The sequence below is a fragment of the Nelusetta ayraudi genome, unplaced genomic scaffold (genome assembly GCF_046127955.1).
Source record: "Nelusetta ayraudi isolate G7.1 ecotype Tasmania unplaced genomic scaffold, CSIRO-AGI_Nayr_v1 ptg000071l, whole genome shotgun sequence".
Classification (NCBI taxonomy): Eukaryota; Metazoa; Chordata; class Actinopteri; order Tetraodontiformes; family Monacanthidae; genus Nelusetta; species Nelusetta ayraudi.
In genome coordinates, this window is record NW_027466121.1 from 3,842,481 (window position 1) to 3,864,877 (window position 22,397).

The 22,397-nt window shown below is 43.8% G+C and overlaps 1 protein-coding gene and 1 long non-coding RNA gene across 2 annotated transcripts in view; one reads left to right on the plus strand and one right to left on the minus strand.

The window, feature by feature from the left end:
* The window catches only part of galnt18a (UDP-N-acetyl-alpha-D-galactosamine:polypeptide N-acetylgalactosaminyltransferase 18a), a 121,721-nt gene that overhangs the window by 28,003 nt on the left and 71,321 nt on the right, over positions 1-22,397 (minus strand). Inside the window, exons 4-8 of the mRNA XM_076042753.1 lie at positions 20,763-20,949; positions 15,450-15,647; positions 12,723-12,837; positions 5,536-5,721; positions 3,896-4,033 (exon numbers count right to left, since the gene is read on the minus strand). Coding sequence (XP_075898868.1) covers positions 3,896-4,033; positions 5,536-5,721; positions 12,723-12,837; positions 15,450-15,647; positions 20,763-20,949 — 824 coding nt within the window. The remainder of the gene's footprint in view (positions 1-3,895; positions 4,034-5,535; positions 5,722-12,722; positions 12,838-15,449; positions 15,648-20,762; positions 20,950-22,397) is intronic.
* LOC142899328 (uncharacterized) lies at positions 4,731-5,049 on the plus strand. Its single transcript, XR_012928720.1, has 2 exons — positions 4,731-4,790; positions 4,874-5,049. It is a non-coding gene; the product is annotated as an uncharacterized LOC142899328 (long non-coding RNA).

Sequence of the window (22,397 nt, forward strand, 5' to 3'; positions counted from 1 at the left end):
ACTGTCGACAGATGGGCAGGTTTAGGAACAAGCTGGGGAACACCCGGGACCATTTAGCACAAAACTGCAGGAAATATTCTTTATAGTCAGACAAGTCACAGAAATACTTTGCCATAGAGTTCAGCTGATCAGCGGCTCAGCAGTAAGTACATCAGACGGACAAAATGTTATTATTGGTAGAGGGGTGCTGAGGTTGGAAGTGGCAGGCAGGAGGCCGAGACAGAGAGCGAAGAGGACATTTCTGGACATAGTGAAAGAAGACACGGAGTTCGTTGAAGAGGACGCAGAGGATGATTTTCCAGGTTGATTAAAAAGTGTTTGTCAAAAACGGCTACAGTAAAAGGAAAACCAGACAAACCAAAGATTATCGGACTGGGTGCAGCGTGCTGTCGAAGGAAAAAACGGAATTTACGGTGGCACTTCTTGGGCCACAGGGCGATTGACTCAAGTGTCTATCATTTTCTGATTGCTTGTAGTTGTAATATCATGACCTGTTCAAGATGGATCACCTCGCCCACCTGCTTGGAAAGTTATTCTAACTTCTTAGTCTGCAATTTTTGCCCCGCTCTCCAGCTAATTGGTGTGATTAAGGAGTTAGAGTGAGTCAACTGGTGCTGAGTCTCAAGTGGAATCAAAACAAATTACACGCCAGGTCTTAACGGAGTCACTGAATGACTGAATGGCTCAATGAGTCATTTGGGTCGATAAAGGCAGGCAGCCTGAGGTTCATTAAAAATCAAAGGTATTTGTCTATTTTTACTTTTATCAGTGAAATGCATGGCCAGTCGATACAAGTAACTGCTACGTTCCATTGCATTGGCTTCCTATCTCGTGTTCTGGTCTTGAAAGTGAAGCTACGTAAATTGAAAAGCGAGTGGCGCGGCAGGCAGAGGCGCTTATCGGCGTCTCTTCATCTAAAGGTTGCCTGAGCCTGCTGTCAACACAGTGGTGAGATCTGATGCAGCCATTGGAGGGAAAACCGTGGGGGGGAAAAATGGGAAGCAGGATTTGGTAAAGCCTTTAGATTTACCTGACCTTTAAATTGTTTGAAAAGAAACAGCTGTTTATTCCAGCGCAGGTATAAAGATTTTGTTAAAAATGAAGTGAGTCTCTCAGGCCTTCAGGGGCAATATTCAAAGATGCAGAGAGATTCCATATTTGCTTCCGTCTTTTACATAAAGCTATTTTCCCCTTTGCTGAGTCATCCAACTTGCGGTTTACTTTGATCAGCTGACGTTGTCCACCTGAGTGTCCCGCCACCTGAGTTTTTGATATCTGCTGAGATACACTTTTCTCTATAGCTGATGAAATATGAGGGCGGTTCTTTCTTCTTTCTTCTTCTGGAGTCTCGCTTGAGGTCATTCAAGGGAATTTGTGTACAAAAACAGACTTGTTGCTGCTGCCAACTGCTCTTTGAGACAAGACGGCAATCCCTTTGCACTGTGATTGGCGTTACAGTGTGTGAGTGGAGTCTTGAATTAAGCATGTTGTCGTGTGCGCATGTCGTGCAGCACATGTTTTCTTTGACTTTAGCAACCAATTAAGACCTCGCTTGTCAATATTTAATCAAAAGCCAACACATTTCCCTTAACGATAACCAAAGAGATTTGGGGGTCATTATTCATTAATTAGGAGAGGCCCACCACACTTTCGGAGGGAGATGGATAAAAGCTATTTGGGCAAATAATTAATGAACGTATCTCACATGCCTACAGTAAAAACCCTTGCAGACAAGTTCATGAAATACATTTTTCTGCAGTGATGCAAGCAGCTGTGTAAGAAGACCTTCTATAAGAAAGTCACACAGAACCACATGCATGGAAGATTCCGAAACAACAAAGATTGTACAAAAGGAGAAGCAGTGATAGAAAACGAATGAATGAGTGTATGTTCAAAATCCTCCCACTGAGCGAGTCTCTCTTATGTAAAATAAAGCAAACAAACAAACAAACAAAAACATCTTGACTTGTCCTCACATGAAATCTCCAGTTTGTTCAATGTTTACTTTGTGCACGCGGCGCTTCATCCAGCATGTGTTTCACGATAAATAAGAGATGAGTGCATAAACAGCTTCCACAGACGGCACCGCATCAAAACACTTGTTGTACGCCCTCCAACTGCGATCTCCTGCGAGGGCTGTTTTTTGTCAAATATGTAGACTTCATATCTGCGCCACTCAGAAGCCAGACTGGCAACGCTTTCATCTCAAAGCGAAGCCCCCGCACGTGTTCAGCACTGTCAACAAATGACTCCAGCTCGCGAGCACAGGTAGGCAGGCAGGCTGTTTCCGAGGAGTCAGGGTTTAGAGTGGCGCAGAAGGCCTTTGGCTCAAAACTGCCTTTCAGGCGGAATAACAGTGGAAGATTGAAATCTTTTCAACCTACGGGAAACTGGGTCCAAATAGCAGCAATCAAGTTCTGAGAGTGAAGATTTGATTAAAAATGTTGAAAAAAATGAAGTTGCATCTTATAAATTAATGAATAAAAAAAAGCAAGGCAAGTGTTCATGAACGAAATGCACAACTTTCCCCCACTATCAGCAGAAACGGTCCGAGAGGGAGGGTATCTGCGCCGTGTCATTTTTCAATTATGCAAAAGTCCTCCAGTGGCTGTTAGCCGAGGCAAATCATTTCACAAATGAAGAGGTGTAGAAAGGTGCACTCCCCCTTTTCCCCACCTCACCGCTGTGATCTGAAGTGGGCTCTTACAGGAGACAGATTATATGCCACACGTTTGCGTGCAATCAGTCCAAGCACTAATGGAAAAGTTAGCAACGTGAAACACTTGGAAAAGCCGGCTTATTTAAATATTCGGTAACAAGAGGTTTCGTTTTTTTCTTGCCAGTCACGTCATTACACTGCTTCTCACTATGGGATCAAGCTGAGCAGCTTTTAGCTGGGTTTGGTAAAATGCCCTGATTGCACAATAAAAACACTCCGACCATTTTAGCCCCCCAAGTTCAAATTATTGTAGTTCATGAACTATTCATTTCTGGCTAATTCCCTTTTGATTAAACTCCTTCTATGCAATTATTTCTATCAACACAAGCAATTCCTGTAAACATTTGCATTATTACACTCTTTTGTTGTCGCAGGGCTATTTCCTTTTCACATTAGCGATGAATTAAGTGTCTGTACTCACAGCTGGTGTAATACTGTTGCTGTTCATTATGGGCAGAAACTTGACTGTTTCATACCTGCCTCTTATAGTTGCAGCCACTACACATTACTTTTTAAAACATCTATGTGACACATAAACAATAAATGGAAAGCTGCAGACAGCAGAAAACAACCTTACAAATACTTGTGCTTTAAAAGTGCCAGCATCTATGGCGACAACAGACACAAAATATGTTACACGCACAATAAGAGAATATTGCATTATGGAAAGCTGGCACAACAAAGTCATTTATTTTTCATGCAATTAAAGGAGTGTCTTGTTCCTGTTGCATAATAAATTCAAACGCTCATGAATTCTTGATGTCGTGCTTTGCTTTGAATGTCTCCATGCGAAGGAACCAGCAGGGACAAAGTGAGGATTCTCAACCTCTCGGCTGGGGTGCGGACCTCCGATGTGTTGTGCAGGAGTTTTCTTTACACCAACATACGCAGCGTTGTGTAAGAAATAAAAGATGGCAAAAACCCTTGTTTGAAAAAGGTAAAAAAAAACAAACAAAACAAACAGAGAAAACAAAAGGGCTCTAAAGTAATCCAGCACTGAGTGTGAAGTGAAGCACTCTCACCAAAATCAAACAAACAAACAAAAAACACCAAAACTTCAGTCAAAAACTGAGACAATATTTGGAATATATTGCCACATATTTTGCTGCAAGTATTATTTAGACGTGATAAGCTGGAGATCCTGGGAGAAAGGAAAGAAAAGAAGCTTGAACTCACCACTCCATAAGCAACCGTGTCCCTGTAGGATCGGAGCTCGGGGTAGATGTTGGAGAGGAACCAACTGAAGGGTCGGCAGCGGAGCCTGGATCGGAGGGCCTTTCTCTCAGAAATATCTCCAATGTCTATTCCCGAGTTCTAAACAAGAAGATCAACAAGATTGGAAAAACATTCAAGTATCACTCAAACACCTCAACAAAAAAAAAAAAAAAACAACTTGCAAAAAGGGCCTGCCTGCTATTAATATTATACATAGTTACAAAAAATAATTTGGAAAAAGAAAAGCCCTGCATAATAATAAACCAAGCGAGACGGAGAGGCAGCCCAGAGAGAAATCAGCTGGTGCTATTCAACGATTAATTCTCATTCTGCAACGAAAGTTGCCATCCAGATTGCAAACTGAGCCATTCGTTTGAAAACAAATTTATTTTATTCCTTTACTTTTTTTGACTTTAAACTTAAAAAGTCACGGGCAGAAAGTTTGTCTAACCTTTTCGTCTTATTGGTTAGCACAGTGGTTCTCAAACTTTCTCTGTCACGCCCCACCTTGGAGGAAGTAAATCTTTCATGCCCCCCCAAAAAAAAATTTAGAAGCCCTGAATTTGACGTGGCTGTGTCTTTAGGGATCCCGATGAACCTGCAAGTGGCCCCATATTTCTAGGACAAAGTTGACTTTTGACCCCATAGACTTGCATGGCATTAGGGTTAGCGATAAGGCTGGAATTAGGGTTAGGGTTAGGGTTACTGCTGGAATTAGGGTCAGGGTTTCGAGGTTCCTCATGGGCTAGAAGCCCCAAATTTGAAGTGGCTGTGTCTTGAGGGATCCCAATGAAAAGTTGACTTTTGACCCCATAGACTTGCATGGCATTAGGGCAGTGGTTCTCAAACTTTCTCTGTCACGTCCCACCTTGGAGAAAGACAATTTTTCATCCACCCCAAAAGCCAAAATGGTGACAAACTAGGTTTTTTCAAATTCAGTGAAACAACATAAATGTGCAAATAATGTTTTACCTTTGGCACACCACTTTTTGTGATATCAAAACCAACATTCATTTTTTTTTTTTTATCATGAACATTCATTTCACATTCATTTCACTTTTCTCTTCATTTATGAAATCATTTATTTTGTACAAATAAACAACTTTAGCAAACCACTCTTTGTGACATTAAATCCTGAACATTACTTTTTAAACGAGAATACTCCTTTCACTTTTCTGCTGTGCAAATAACTTTTTTTTTGGCAAACCACTTTTGTAACATCCATGCTCAGCTGATAAATTTCAGATCGATTGCAGACATTATAAACATGTAAGATTCTAGCACAGTTCTAGAAAATCGCATTTGTTGCTGCGAGCAATTTCGCCTCTTCCTGTAGGAGTTACACAACCTGCTGAACCCCAGTGGCGCAATTGTACAGTCTGGCTTCTACCTACAGGCCGTTCTTCTTAACCACAAGGGGAATCAGAAGTATGGACCCACTAATGTTCCATTAGTGGGCCTCTGTCCAGGCTCTACTCATAGTTGCTAGGAGATCTGTGATGCAGACCCTGAGCACAAACAACAATCCCTGACTGTACACGCACTCATGTACGCACACCCACACAGACCCCGGGGCTCGTGCTTTGTGCTTGCTTACTTACCTGCAGTGGAACATTCCAGGCCATGTAGACGTGACTCTTGTGCTGGTCCATCCACACCTCGGCCACCCTCAGAGCGTTGCGACGCACGTGGGCCGTCAGGTTCTCCGTGTAGGGTTTGTGGGCGCGCTCGATGTGTGCAATCCTAGAGCAGGGCAGCACCTCCACGCTGCCACCACACTGCCAAACCTGCCAGTCGGAGAGAGGAGAATACCCAGCTTGGACTGTGCCGCAGGAGAAAAAAAGCCATTTTATTGATTTGTTGTAGGAAGGCGAGGACCCAAGAACCACCACTCGGGAGATTTTTAGATAGTCGTTTACTCCGGGCGACTGCGACATCATTATTGTATCGCATCATATCGTGGTGTTTATGGCACAGCATCGTGTTCTTCCAACCGAGAAAGCATCCAGTAGGATCACTCGCATCTCGCCCCACCGCGAAACCTTTGGCCTCCCTCTTGAAGATAAGAGTTGACGACGCCACAATAACAAAACCCACGTTCCGACTTTAATGCAGAAAAAAAAAGAAGAAGCTGATTTAAGCACACAAAAGACAAGGCTGATTGAAATGGAAAAGTCTGTTTCTTGGACCCCCAGGTCCTTGCAGGTTGTGACTGCATTTGTCCCAAAATCCTCCCTGCCTTTCCCGGCCTCCTTCTGCGGATCCCTGCAAGCGACTGCGGAACCGCGGCGCTCGCCGGGCGCCCGGCCAAGAGAAGAGCACAAGACTCGGAGCCAAACGCGGAGGTAATACACGCTCTCCACCGCCGCCTCCTTCCCTGGAAAATACCTCAACGTTCTCTATGAAGGATTTTACAACAGCAGGTTAGAGTATAAGGAGCTATTCTTCGAGCAGAACAATCTACGTCTGAGCATGTGGGTGTGCGGCGGGAGATAGGGAGGCAGGCGAGGAGAACGCGGACAGCCAGGGGGAAATTCACAAAGAAAGTGTGAAGCGCCAAAAACCGAGGAGGCGAAGGCAGATAAAGCGCAGAGGAGAAAAAGTGAAGCCGAGGCTGGAATGAGAGCTACACCTTCTCATTGTCTTCTGAAGCCGTCCTCCCCGAAAAAGCCTGCGCTTCTTCTTCTTCTTATTTTTTTTTTGTTGCCCGCCAACTTCTCTGAAGTAAAAGATTCTTGCGGGTCGCACGCTGGACCGCCGCTGTGATTCTCTTCTCGGGCGGGCGCGCGCACGTCCTGCTGATTGTTTGCACACGTGCACAGCATACCCCGTCCTAATTGCCTCCTCGTCTGCCACTCCGGGCCGGACGAGGAACCAATCTGGCTCGTGGACTCGCGCTCGTTGGAAAAGTTTTAATGAGAAAAATAAGAAGCGAAAAGCGAGTGACAAAAGAAGCCGTGAATTATGAATCACGCCGAGGACGACCAGCTCATTGTGCCACGATGAGGCGGCGTGAGACAATGAGCGGCGGATACGGAAATATATTGCGCCATGGTGCAGATGAAGCTTCATAAAAAGCAATCTTTATAATTATAACAAGGGGAACGTGCGGGCCAGAGATACGGGCGTTTCGGCGGAAAGAGTCGTGAAAATAAATAAAGAAATAAAAAACAAACAAACAAACTTGAATCCGTGATAACACAAGAAAGTCGGTGTTTTGCGCGAGCGGGGACGGAAATAGAACAAACTGTTTGGTAAACTTTGGGCTGAACTCCTGAGGAATCAGAGCAAGAGCGAAGCCCTGGGGGGGGGGGGCGCTCGCTCAGCCGAAACCTGTCAAAATATCACAGCTCATCTACATTAGCGCTGATCAGCGGCGGGATCAGTCGCGGCGGCAGACAGCTACTTTGGCAGGAAATGGGGGGGGGGGGGGGGGGTGTTGTGGTGATATTGACTTTTCTTTCCCTGACATTTCTGATGTGTTTATCGCAAAAAAAGCTACGAGGTGTGAAATCACTCACTGCGCTGACGCGTTGACGTGTTTGCCCGGCCTGAGGACGGGCGCTTCGCAACTGCGTTTGATGTCAGATTCCGACTTCAAAGGCCTCGACGCCGCCGGTGATGTACGTCGCGCCGAGCAGAAATGCCAGAACCTTTTGTGGCGTTTTCAGACGGGCAAATGGAGCGACAGGTGCACAGATGTAGGACGTAACGTAGAACAAATACTTTGTAACTGTACTTTAGTAGCTTTTTCAGGTATCTAAGCATTACTTGGGTATTTATTTTTCTGATGAATTTTTACTTTTAACTACCTACATTTTGTCCACAAACATCTCCTCCTTCTATTTCTTACATTGGAAAAACATGCTCATCACAATTCACTTATTATTTATAACAGTTGTGATTGACTGAAGTGAAGCTATTTGAACAATGCTGATGTGTAGCTCAATATAAAAGTTTGATCCTATTTTATAGCACCTGTTCAGTCAGCGATAGGTGCATTTTTAGTACTGAGAAAAATAAAATGTAGAAAATAACACTGGTTATTGTTATTGTTAAAAGTGCAAACACCCATTACTGGATGACTGGTCACAACTATATTGATTGTGCTACAGTTGAAAAACAAAAAACCCTTTACTTTAGTAAAGGGGAAGAATCACTACTATTCTGTTTTCACAAGCATCTCTACTTTTACATACGTACAGAATGTGAGTGCTTCTGCCACCTCTAATGGACAGACTGACAGGCAGACGTGACAGGAAGAGGTTAACCTGCTCCCGCTCTCTCCTGTCGTGAAAGAACCACTTAGTGAACTTAGCAGCACTTTTCAAGAGGCCACTCTTCAACCACGGCTGGTTCAGTTCACTTCAGTTCAACCGTCGTTGCTCTGCAAAGGGCAGCCAGTTTCCCAGACTGCGTGACTCACTGGCTGCAGTGACATGTGTGCTGCGCCGCGGACAGCTGGAGGGAGCATATGATGGGGGTCGGACGAACGCAAACCGCCGAGGTCGCTGTGGCGACGACCGGAGCTCCTCCTGCGGGGAGGCCAGCTGTTGTCAGCCTTGCCGCACACGCTGGTGCCCATTTGGGCCGATTTGCGTGTGTCTCACCTTGTGTCCCTTCTCGATTTTCCTCCGTGTCGAACGCGGGTGGTGGTGGTGGTGGTGGTTTTGGTAGTGGGGGAAATCTGGCCGGTGTCGTGTGTGAATGCGTTCAATGAACAATGGTTCATGAACTTGTTTATATTTTGGGGGAGTATGAACCAAATGCACTGTATTTCTGGTTGATGAACGATGTTGTTAGGACGTTCATTCATTCTGGCATTTGTAAACGTCGTCTCTCACAGTGTAACTTTGATCATGACTAAAACACACCCTAAACAGGCGTTCAGGTGTAAAAAAAAAAAAAAACACTCAACCTGGCAACGGCAGCCAAAATCATTTTTATAGAAAGATCAGTGATGGGAAAATAGGGAAAAATCTGCTACCACTACTACTACTACTGCAACTGCTATTGCTACTACTGCTATTACTACAACTACTCTCTTCTTTTTGTTTTAATAATTCCTTATTAAAAAGACCAATCAAGTAGCAAGTTCTTTCCTAATGTTTTTGTGAATTCATTAGGGGTGAAAGTTACAGCTGGCTATTAGTGTAACTTTCACCCCCATCCCCACTACGATGGGGATGGGGGAGACAGTGAAGGAGAAGCAGAAATTGAACCAAGTTGTCCATCCTAAAACCAATTACGACAAATAGCTGCAGGATTCAGAACTGAGTCAACTTTAGTAGCCATTTTTAAAGAAATCCTACATATTTAAGTTGCTCCATGCTGTCAAGTTATTTGTATCTCTGAAGAAGAAAAAATAAACCATCGTCCCCCTATAGGTTGACAGCAGCTGGTGTTATGGAATAATTCACCCCATTAAAGAGCTGGCTTATGCAACAGCTGGGAAATAATTCACATCTGGTGCAAATGCAGAAATAGTTAGCTCTTTATGCAGCAAACCGGACTGTTGCGGTGTGAAATGTCACGGGTGAAAGTTACAGCTGGCTATTAGTGTGGACTGAATGGGCAGCAACAAAGGGTCAAACTAACAATGGGGAAATGCAAAATATTTTGAGGGCTGTCCCCTCAATGCTAATGCTGGACCCTGATAATGACGATAAAGTGGTAAGAATTAAAAATTGGACACAGAGATGAAATCTGACGTATAGTTTTGGTGTTCAAACTGATTAAAAAAAACAAACAAAAAAAACACTGTGGCAGTAATTTTGAAAAATAATAGCTTGCAACGACATATTGAAAACATAATGAACATAACCATAAACTAGTTCATTTTTGGAAAAAAAAACTTAGTTAAAAATCTTGCATCGTGGACTATGAATTGAACTAGTTTGTTAAAAATTTTGTGAACTGAAATAGTTCATGTGGAAAGTGAACTTCCCCAACAATGGATCTGGCTTACGCTTCTAAAAGTTTTAATGAGAGAGAAAAAAAAAAAAAACGAGGAGGAAATAAAGTGTAAGTATGAATAAAGTGTAATAAAGTGTAAAGTTGGACAAATGAAAGAGCCACTCAACAAACTCGCCGGCATTTGTAAATGCCGTGCTGAATAAACGATGCCTCCTCGACAGGAACAGCTGCCTGAGCTATTTGTCACCGCAGTGGGGGCCTCATAGTAAAGAATTAAACGCGGTGGAGCGCTTGTAACAGAGAGCAAAGTTTCTTCAACAGATGTTGCGGCGCGGCGTGTGTTTACTCCGCTGCGAGCGGCTGAGGGGAAATCCATTACTGGACACTTGACCGGGCAGCTCTGACATTCGGGCCTCCTGCTGCGGGAGTCAAGGCCAAAGTCTGAGCGGGGGTGACCTGCACTGACCCACACCAGAGCCCGAAACAACAGCACACTCATCCGAGAGTTTGTCGTTTGTATTCATGACATCATATAATTGTTTACGGTATGGGGGCGTTTGGGATTTAAAAATGGGAAAATTAATCGTGCCGTGATTCATATTATGAGTACCGTGGACGGCTTCACTGGAGCCCTAAATGCTCCTGCTGTTGCTGTTGCTGCAACATGACTGGGAAAGAAACAAATAAAAAGGACTGCAGTGCACGATCAAACGGAAGCGCATTGCTGCCACACAAGAAAAAAACAAACAAACTAGGTCTCAGTATCACGTTATAACGTGAAAGCTATCACGTTTTTACGTGATTATTTTCACGTTATAATATGAAACTATCACGTTATTAATATTAGTATAATAATATTAGTATGCGTACACGTTATTTTGTGATAATGCTCATGCTAAAACGGGAAACTATCACGTTTTTTCGTGATAATTTTCACACTATAACGTGACACGTAGCCCTGTTTTTTTTTTTTCTCGTGTGGCAGCAATGCGCCTCCGTACGGTCACACTCACGGATGTGAAGAGCGTCACACATCGAAATTCAAAAGCAGGGAACGGTGCAAGATGCCCCTCTCGAAGAGGTCAACCAATCACGCACGTGCCTCGTCTTCCCCGCTTTGCCGTCCCCCCCAACCCCCACACACACATTTGTTGTCTTTCCAGGCAAAACAATGGCCACGCTTGACCAGCACCTGATGACTGACTCAAATCAATCAGTGCGGCTCCACCGTTTCCCTTTCCAGAGTTGCGGTGGCCTTTTGCAAGCGACCTGCCGCTGTCCAGTGTTTGGCGCAGTGTAGCTAAATCCTGCACGCTGAAATCCAAATGTCAGATCTGCGGCAGTCATTTCAAATGCAATCAAGCCAAAGAGGTGAAGCATGGATCTCAAGCTTCCTTTAATATCAAATCTTCTTTTAATTATACTTCCCTAGTAGGCATGTTGGCTTAATTCACTGGACACAGTTGAACTACGATGGGGATGGGGGAGACAGTGAAGGAGAAGCAGAAATTGAACCAAAGTGGTAGTTGTCCATCCATGAGTCAACTTTAGTAGCCATTTTTAAAGAAATCCTACATATTTAAGTTGCTCCATGCTGTCAAGTTATTTGTATCTCTGTAAGAAGAAAAAAATAAACCATCGTCCCACTATAGGTTGACAGCAGCTGGTGTTATGGAATAAGTCACGCCATTAAAGAGCTGGCTTATGCAACAGCTGGGAAATAATTCACATCTGGCGCAAATGCAGAAATAGTTTGCTCTTTATGCAGCAAACCGGACTGTCGCGGTGTGAAATGTCACGGGTGATAAAGGCTGTACATCGAATTCCACTTTTATGCAAATGCAGGACCTGCAATTCCTCAACATATTAGCTTTAGCCTTTTACCCCACAACTCATACGCAAGGAAAAGTGGCTTATCTTTTCTCTGCCTCTTTGAGCTTACGTTGCTCACCTTTAACGACCACTGTCGACCGGTAAAATGCTTATTTTCTCCGCTACACTTATTCCAAATAATTTCTAATAAGAAGCTTCATGCAACAAATCCGACCTGGTTGAAACAACTGCAAACTGACGTCATACCTCGTTTATTCGGCGCTGAATTGAAAGCATCAACTGCTGGCCCTCGGTTGAACATGTAGCGGGCCCTCTACTCAGCGGCTAATATCACACTCAGCGGTATGCTTTTAAGCCTGCAGTTAATGTCACTCAAGCCTCCTGCTAATAATCTGAGCTGAACCCTGCGTCACTTACACGACTGTCCCATAAATCACCGGGCCGCGGCTGAGTCAACAGTTTTCTCATGGGCACCCCCCCCCCCCCCGCCCCAGTGTCCGCTCAGTCTGCCGGCCACTCTAACAGTCGCATCCTCCTGGGACTGAATTGCATTCTTAAGAGGGTGACTAGACCGTCTGATGACATGATAAACGACGGAATCCATACAGCCACACAACCATATTCGCAGAACATGACTAGAAAATGCGAATGCAGACGACCAAAAATGAGAAGGAAGGAAAAAAAAAAAAACTAGATTTCTTATAATGGCTGACATAATGGCCAAATTTCCATTATGTTCTAATGCGTTTTAGTCACAGACTGCCATTTTCATATTGAGACATCATTAGCAATCTGCTCGGTTTGCTTTAGTCACACTAAGTGAATAAGAGGAATGACTGATAAAACCCCATTCTGTCAAATGAAAGGTCACGCTGTTTGCCTCTTGCTGTTTAGGATGTTATTTATTTATTTATTTATTTATTTTTACCTCAAAATGCCTCTCCACTGCACTAGGTGTAAAGCACAACATGGGAAATGTATTGAATATAAGAAATGCCTCTTGTTGGGATGTGATTTCCATTTGCAAGATGCGACTCACCCTGATGCCAAGCTCCACGTTCTCGCCGCCGTAGATCTCCATGCCTTCATCCAGCAGGCCAATCTCCTCAAAGTACTTCCTGTCGACCACAAAGCAGCCAATCAGAGCAGGGCTCCTGAAATGGAGAGAGGAAAACCAGAAGTGGGGTTAGAGAAAAGGGAAAAAAAAAATAAATAAGTAAATCTTTAGTCAGTTTTATAAAGGGTGTTTTTCTCCCAAGACAAACACCTGAAGTCTGACACTGAGCATTAAAGCCTTGATGAACGTTCTCCCTAATTAATCCACGATGCACCTGATGCTCTGCTTACAGCTCCTGGCTCCTCGCGCTGAACCACTGCTGCTCATTATGCGTGTTAAAAGGTCCATCTGTTGGGATGATACTTTCACCCGGAAGAACTTACTGCAGGACATTTTGGGAGAAATCAGTGGGGGCGAGACCGACCGCATCTTTCATCAACATCACACTGAATCAACAGGAGTGAAAAATAACTCCTATTGGTATTCATGGCATCAGTCCCACGCATCTCCTCTTATCAATATGAAATACAGCACCGCAGCAAGAACAGCTTGTTTGGGTGATACTGCCTTCCCCGTGGATACACAAATTGTCAAACAGCCAGAGACTCCGTAGCCCAAAATGCTAATAAGACTCATCTCTACCTCCAGGGCTCAGCAGTTTTCCATACCGCTCGCAGACAACGGGGCCATAAAATGCAATTCATTTGTCAAAACGTATCTATGTATTTTACACTTATGGTTGTGCTCATTGTATATAAGGGTCTGTTTGGAGCACAGGGGAGGTTTGGTTTATGGGAAGGGCCTCCAAAAGTTTAGTCTAAAAGTAAAAGTCATTAAGGCTGTGAGACTTACGGAACGAGAGGACATGGATGCAACTAAACACAGGCGTACATACGGTAAGTGCGAGTCCACTTATTCAATGCAGAGCGGGGGCCTTATTTGCATCAGCTAAGGATGCAACAAGAGACAGGGTCCATCCAGCTTCCATCACCACCTCTCCCTGCAATCTGAGGCTTACACTCTGGACAAGTAGTCAGTGAACGCAGAGTGACACAGAGAAACAAACATTATCCCATTGAAGCTCATACTCAGGGGCAATTTAGAGTTGCCATTTAGCCAAAGTTGAGAACCCCTCGCAAAAATGAAATCCAAGCAGACACAGGAAGAACTCGCAAACTTGGGATGGGAACTGAACCCGTGCCTTTCCTCGGTGTGAAAGTGAGAGTGATCACTGCGCCACCGTCATCTGAACATAGACACGGCAGTTATTCATTTCTCAGCACGTCTGTGCAGCTACAGTTTAGCCAAGGTTGACGACACACTAACACTACTCACTGTCACAGCAAGCTAGACCATGATCAACTTTGGGTTACGACAGGAAGTTTGCTGTTTTGAAAAACTCTCTACCGGTGAGAGGAAATAAACTTCTTGCTGGAAAAATAGATAAATAAAATCAGATGCTCCTTCTGAGTCTGCCTCTTATCACTGCCTGTCAGGATGTGTATTATGTCAGCTGCTGAGGCTGGGAGGCTCAGTTACGTGAAAGAGTCAGTTCTAATTTTGGTTTAACTCAAGGCTGTAATTTTTAAATTAATATATGATTATCTGATTTAGCCTGTGTAACTTGCCTGGGGGTTGCACCACCCCGTGCATGACAAAGTTGTACTTTCAGTGCTGGCGAGCTCAACTAACAATGACTTAAATGTGCAGGGAATCAAATGAACTGTATTTATATGACAATGAGCATGCATATTGTACATCCATGTCTGCCACTGTCTTTTCAACATTTTCTTTTCTGCTGGATGGATGTTGTCGATGTTTTCTTTACACGTTTTGTTTTGTGCTGCTCCTATGACAATTAAAGTTAACCCAACATTTTCTAAATGGTACTCATCATTAAGATTCCAGATGTCTCTGGAGGAACTTCGCCTACTGAACAAAGGGCAAAACCAAATAAAAGCCAAGGGTATGGCGCTATTCCTCACTGGATGTGTGCTGGAACGATGTAAAACTCCAGCCAATGCAGTTTTGAGTTAAGATCAGATGAAAAGAAAAGCACATATTGGTTTTAGACTTGACTAACTGCTTTGAAACAACCGGCCCAAAGCGATTAAACAAAGACCATCCGCGGTCCTTGTAATCAGATCCTGTGACTAATTAAACCTGAGAGAAGGACCAGATAATGGAGGAATCTATCTCCCGCCATTAGAATATGGAACAGCCTACGTCATCTTGTCTTCATCCTAATCTATCAACACCGCAGCAAATCATTTGCTTTCCATGAAAGGCAACAACAAACGTATTATTCACTTGACCATATTGAGTGGTGTCTGATTTTCCTCCTGTTGCTGACATGGTTATTTGCTGCGGCAGCCTCTGCAGATCCAATGGTCTTATTGACAAGAGTTTTCCTTGCCAACAACAAGGAAGAACTCAACTCTGACACTCTCCAGCTCTACAAACAGTAGCTCCGCTATTCATTTTCAGTCTGTCTGCCCGGCATCCCACAGGTCAAAGCCACAAGGACCTGCTTGGGGATTTACACGCATTCTAATTATGATAATTGGTGGACAAAACATTTTAATGTAATAAAAAAAATAATGAGATTAGTGGGTGATTTTTATCAGGCTTTCTTCAAAATGCTTCAAGCCAGCTTTACAAACACCACAATTGGCCCCCTGTCTACTGCGGTCGCACTCATTTGCTTACCTGATGGGCGCTGTGTGGTTGTGCTGCGACCACCAGGACTTTGGTGGGTTGAGGTATCGACACCACAGCTCCCAGTCGAAGCCCTGGGCGGACAGCGGGTACTCCTCGATCTCGAAGGTGTCGTACTTGATGTTGTCAAAGGAGGGAGACACCACGCGCGTGCGGTCCTCCTTTATTCGCTGCAGGATCGGCTCTGCCCTGTCGGGAAGCAGAACAAGCGCAGCATGTGTTAAAAAAAAAAAAAGGGAAGAAGGCTTGATGATGAATACCAGAGAGAGGGAGAGATGATCACGGTGTACAACTGATGTAGAATATCGCTGAGGAAAAGCCATCTAAGCCATGCAATATGAAAATCCTATGACATATGTAAATCTGCAAAGGCCCTGCTGCATTGTAATGCATGTACCTTTAATTGGATCAGTCTCTCTATGTGGTATGTATAATACCGAAACATGTTGTGGTGGCCATCATGACCTTAACATGCACTGATATTTCTGGTGAAGGTGCTGACAGTGTTCATGTGTTGTACAGTGGGAAGAGTTCACATTTGGCCAACGTATTGATCGTCTGACCAGAGACAGTTTAGAATCCTAAGCCTGTTTTTTGTTCTTATTTTAGGATGACGACCTCAAAGTCAAAGCTAGCACACTTCGTCCGGTGACGTGCAAATGCGAAAAAGTGTTTCCATGACACTTTTGCGATGTACCTCTATATCGATACGTCTGAAAAACCACCTCATGAGAGAGCGTCAAAACCTTTTAGCCATATTTGAGAGGTTTTTAAAAGTTGAGATGTTTCCAATGCCAGTTTTTTTATTGCGATATGTAGGTTTTGCACAATTCTAGAGCTAATGGAGCCGCAGTGAAAAAAGTGGTTGCAGCGTTCCAGATTCCTTGCTGGGGCAAGAGGAGTTCACAAGGGGACGAGAAGAAACCACTCAGCAAGTTCAAATAAGGGATGGAGAGAGAGCTCCGACTACAAACGAGGTGCAGCCCTTGATCAGGTCATATCAGATTCACCGGACGTTGCCGCTAAATCTGCGGTGCTGCAGCTGTGACGATGGCTTTCTAGATATCCCTGGTTTATTGGCTGCCTGGCCGGCCATCGCAGAGCGCCGCTGATAGCGAGGCGTTGCTAAAGGCAGAAGGTAGTAGTGGAGAGGAGCATTTCATCTTACTGAGAGCTAGCAGGTAGTTTGGCACTAAAACCTGCGGATAACAGCGATGGAGTGCTTCAGGGTAACTTCATCATGACATTTGTCCGACAATGTCCTTTTATACTCAACACTTCAGAAAATTCTTTATGGGAAAATGAAATCTTGCTACTTTCAGTCATGGACCCTCAAACTCCTCTAACTTTGAAAATGGATATTTGATAAACAAGTGTTACATTTTATCATTTTGGTCCTGTTGGTAATTTAAGAGTTTCATCCGTGTACAGTGTATACAAAGTGCAGAGTCACAGTACTGAAGCAAATGTACCTAATGCTCCTGCCGATTGGCAAGTCAGTGCACAAATCCTCACAAAACTGAAAGGGAAGATTAAAGAGATGATTGTGTTCGATTAGACAAAAACAAAACAAAAAAGCAGCGAAGTGTAATTGGACATAATAGACAGCGACCGACCAACCAACCACAGCCAATTTCTGCTAAGTGCAAGAAAAGTACGTCCCATTGCCTTGTGATGCGAGATGCCATCCCTACTATGAACCAAAGAGAGGAAGGAAGAGAAAAATGGCTAATGACTTTTAAAAAAAAAAAAAGAAAGAAAGAAATCAAAATGTGACAAAATTTTTCAAAGGCAAACTCATTAAAATGCAGATTAAATTTTTGACTGTTTCAAAAAATGCCAGAGCTAAGAGTTCCTCGCGTGACCAACGGCCTGATTCTAAGACGTCACAATTAGAATAATCTGTTGTTTTCTGTTGCAGAAAAATACCACTGAACTGAAGAAGACTTGACGATAGCCTGGCGGGTGCATTGCTGTTTTGGTGGGGAAAGAAAGCATCCAAGGTCGTTGTTGTTTAGACGCAAACCAACCACGGGCTGGGTGCCGCTCTACCTCGTAATCATTCAGAGTTTTATCAGCTCAGGCCCGCAGAGACACCTATGGGGAAGACTATTATAGCATCATGGATTCCTAATAGCAGAGAGGAGGGGAGCTTCTTTTATCTTGCACGGTGTTCGTTAGGGAGGTGAACTCAGCCTCGGGCTTGTTTTGCACAGCGGCGTATGCACACAATGCATAAATACCGCACAGAGAGCCTCAGGAATCTGTTTACTGGAGAAAAATATCACGAGTAACGAGAGAGCCAGTTTATCTGACCTCTACATCAAAGAGTCAAGGTCTCAGTGAAGGAGAGGTTTGGCGGGTTCACACAGTGAACTCACACGGGTAAGTTTTTTTCCTAAGGCCGTCAGAAAGGTGGAGCTTTATATGGTGAATATCTGAGCGTTTGCAGCAGTTAATTCAAAGTGAAAACTTACACAGATTGCTGGAGATTCCGAGTCAGCTTGCAGTGAGGAATTTCAGTTAGCTGGTTTTGCCTGTTCTTTCCCGGCTGCTGTTTTCTGCATAAACAGGTCCCACATGTGTTGTGGATATTTGGCCCATTCTGTCACGTCAAGTTCCTTTTGTTTGTCGAGGAAAATGAATTTAATGAATTTATTTCTGTCTGGTGTGGGTTGGGGTTTATACAGTATGTGGATTTTATTTTGTGCATGTTACCAGAATAGATTGAAGGAGACATGCAAACTACAGCTGTAGTCAACTACACTTTGACTAAATAAGAGACACCTATATTTATAACACTCACTGACAGTCACGATCATGTAATTACAATATGCATGCTAATTACGATGTCTTTTTTTTTTTTTCTCTTGTCGCCTCCATGCTGATGAACAAGTGTGGCACAGCCCACCTACAGCAGGTGGGAGTGACTGAGGATTATTGTAATTACAGTCAGACAATCTCAGCACCATGAAACACCCTATAATTAATTGTTTTCGACTCAAAATAGCAAGCGCTTGGGATAATTGCAGCGTTGGGCACGGACAATTTTGTGGATTGAGCAGCCGGTCCATTAGTGGTAATTATACAGTCATTTCTCAATTTTGGAGGATAAAAAAATGTGTCAGAGGTTGTTGGTGTGTAGAGCAGAAGACACGCCAGGAGGGACGTGTTTGTGATGAAAGTCAAAGACAAAGACTCAAAACACAAAGAGGTGTCTTTTACTGCTACTTTGCTGTAACTTCACACGTTACAGCGACTTGTACAAACTGAAATATCAGCTTTTTACAGCAGTGAAGCACCAGACCAAAGCCAATAAACAAAGTGTGTGTGTGTGTGTGTGTGTGTGTGTGTGGCAAATGCGTTTATCTCCAGCTGAGTTATTTTGTACCTCAGCCAAGAATGATTTCATTAGTCATAGAACTCTACCCCTCTGTAGAAATCTATGTGGGAGGTTTGTGTGGGCTTGTTTTTTTATATGTACATAAGTGCGTGTGTGTGAGTGGCTGATTGTGCGTGGAGGGGTTAGGAACCATGTAACTGTCTTTTGTCTAATCTAGAACACAGCAGCAACAAATGTTACTTGGCAAGTCAGACACAGAATGAAGTGTGTGTGTGTGTGTGTGTGTGTGTGTGTGTGTGTGTTTGTGTGCATGTGCGTGTGTGCTTGTGTTTTCTGTTACCGGTCGAAAATTACCTGCTGTCCATCCAAGGCTGTGTGTGTGTGTGTGTGTGTGTGTGTGTGTGTGTGTGTGTGTGTGTGTGTGACATTTTCAAGCTGTCAAAATGATGAACAGGTACATGGCAGACCTGCTCTGTGTGAGTGTTTTTGACCCTGAAAGTGACAAAGTCCTTTGTTTCACGGAGGCTGATATTATGAATTTGTGCATTTAGACGAGAGGCCATGATATCTGCCTCAACAGTGAACATCCAAAAGACCCAATTTTCATATCAACTGATCCAGGATCAATCTGATAGAGGAAAAAAAAAAAAAATTGTCATTTTGATTCAGCCATAACATTTTGTGTCAATTATTATGTATTACAGCATTTCTGAATGTTTTTCTTGGTGGACAACTTAGTGTAGTTAAATACCTCAGGGCTTCAGCTTGCAACAAGCCAGTGATACTTTTGTATCTTCTATTTCTCACCTAAGAATCTATCCATCAGCCATATACATTTGGTACTCACGGCAACATTGTTACAAGAACACACAAACACACAAATGAAAAGACAAAACGACAAAAAACAAAAGTCGTACTCACACACCTGAGCCCGTACTGACGGGAAGTCATTAAAAACTCATGGAGCAGAATAACGACAGACGAGACCTGGGGTGAACAAATCTGCAGCTGAACCTTTGGGGACACTCTTGTTGTTCTCCTTTTTATATGCTGAGTGCACATGCATATGTGAATGTGCATAGGCATATGATACAATGCGATGTCACTGCCAAAGACTGTCACTGTCCCTTAAACAAACAAAATCGATGCTCTCATCACCGTTTTCTACACTTTTCTTTTCATTCTGGCTGAATGGAAGGTGTCAAGCGTCGCACTTGACATTTGACTGTCCGTCGTAGTTAAAAATGCTGTGGTGGTTTTTTTTTGTTGTCTCTTGGCTATGTTTGGTAATGCCAGACATAACATTGTGATGGCCAGGAACACGCTTAGTTTAAATAATTAAAAAAATAAAAATAAATTAGAGAGAAACCCCAGGGCAGCAGCAGGTTTAATTAGACCTCACGAGCCAAACCTCAACCACAAAAGAAAATACCAGCCAACAAGCCTCTTTCCACTCCGCGGAACTCGAAAATGACTCATTTCATTAGCAGCCTCCCACATAATCAACTTCGTCTGTGACCCACAATGTTAATAAAGAAGACACGGCTTCCTCTGAAGGTTCACCTGTTGGAATGCTGCAGCACAGTCACACTATACTGGAAATAATCAATGTGGGCAGCACATGAGCTAAAGTGAGAGACGAACTGAGATGTACCATTTGTAGTTCAGTCCTGGATAACCGGCGCGCCCTGAGACATGGTACTTGCACCAACACGACACATTAACTCTGATTTAAAGAGCAACCTTTCAGACCCAAGGCATGCTGGGTAAACCAATCCCTGGACAGGTCTTCAATTTCAAATCAAATTCAAATTTCATTCAAATGCAAGACCACCTAGAAAGACAGACAAACATTCACTTCCGCCCTTTCACTTTTTTCCCCCTCTACATTTCCGTGAGTGCGGCACCTTTGATCCTGGGGTTGACTGGTCCTACGGGAGAAACTGTGAGAGTACACTCACCAGCCAGTGTTGAACTCCACGTGCGCATCGAACAAGGCGACGACGGGGGCGGTGGCGGCTCTCCAGCCACTGACTCTGGACCTGATCAGCCCTTCCTGCTTGTCGTGACGGACCACTTTGATGAAGTCCGGGCCGTGCTGACTGTTGGCCTCGTTCACAAAGCTCTGCAGGTGCTCCTTCAGCTCCGCTGGACAGGAGGAGGAACACACAAACAAACAAACAAACCGGAACGTCACAGTCAGTTTATGTTGCTTAAATTGATCAGATTTTTCTAAATTTCTTGTTTATTTTGCCTCGTATTTTTTGTCATCCACTTTCTGCTGGAAATCTGGAAACTTCCCCCCGCTGTGATGCTAATAAATAAGTGACGTAATGTAATGTAACGTAACATAATGTAACGGTGCGCTGTGTAACATCATGTTAGCCGCGTGACGTTATGTTACATTATATTAGGTTACGCGATGACACGTCACGTCGTGTAGCGTAGCATAGCATAGCGTAGCATAACGCAACATATCATAACGTAACATAACGTAACTAATGGAGCTGTGGAAACTCCACCAGCCGGACACCGATGAGGAAATCCTCCTCTGGCTCTCTTTGGTTTACATCCTTGCAAACTCAAACTGCACATTTGTGAATTCATTTTAGATCAGCCCTCATCAACTTATATGAACGAACCAGCTGTTTTTGTTGTTGTTTTTTTTGCTGCATTTTGTTACACATCACTTTTATGGGAAAGAGTCTTTTGGGTGTTTTTTGTGCAACGAAAACGAAACACACTCCCATTCCGTGAAACTTGTGCCGAAAAACACAGAGATGTGGAACAAATACATAAACATAAGGGTGTACGGAATGAGCAAACATGCTGAATTTACATAAATTCAATCGTCTGAAATGCATTTCAAGGGGAGGCTGACAGTGGAGAGTAATGCGGCCACAAGGGCGCTGACAGCTGCAAAAGATCTAACAAATGTCAAGTCTGGGTGAAATGTTACTCTGAATTTAAACTCCTGTATATTAAAAAACAAAAAAAAACAAAACAAGGCTGCTTTAACTTTGAAGGTCGGGTGTGCTACAGTATGTATTAAACTTAACAATACGTGGAGGAATTTCACGGTAATGCAATGGCTTAACAGAGCTCGAGCTGTTTGCGAGTTGGCAAGGTTGTCCAAGGTTTAAATGGACGTTAACTTAGAAAAACGGGGTTGTGTGGAGATAAAATGCGACAAAAATCAGAGACGAGCTTCACAGAGAGTCAAAGCTACAAGACACACTCCAAGTGCTGACAAAAGAATTTCTAAACTTTGCAAGGCCCGAGGTGTAGACAACCTAAAACGCCCCCCGGCAGCAGCGGCGGTGGCGCTGCGAGCAGAGCTCGGGGGGACAGGAAATGACAAAGGCGCCGGGCTAAAAATCCACCTGCTCCCGCTGAGGGCTTGCGCAAACAGTGCCGCGCAGCAACTTTGATAGTCGGCTTACTTCCTAATTAGCTCGACAGTGTTTGTATAAGAAGGGCCACTTTGTTTTTGTCAGCCGCGGACTCCATCAAAGCCTCCGCAGTATGTAAAACACAGAGGGGGGATGTTTTGAAAGGAAGGAGCAGATTTACTGATTTAATGTGCCGCTACTGAT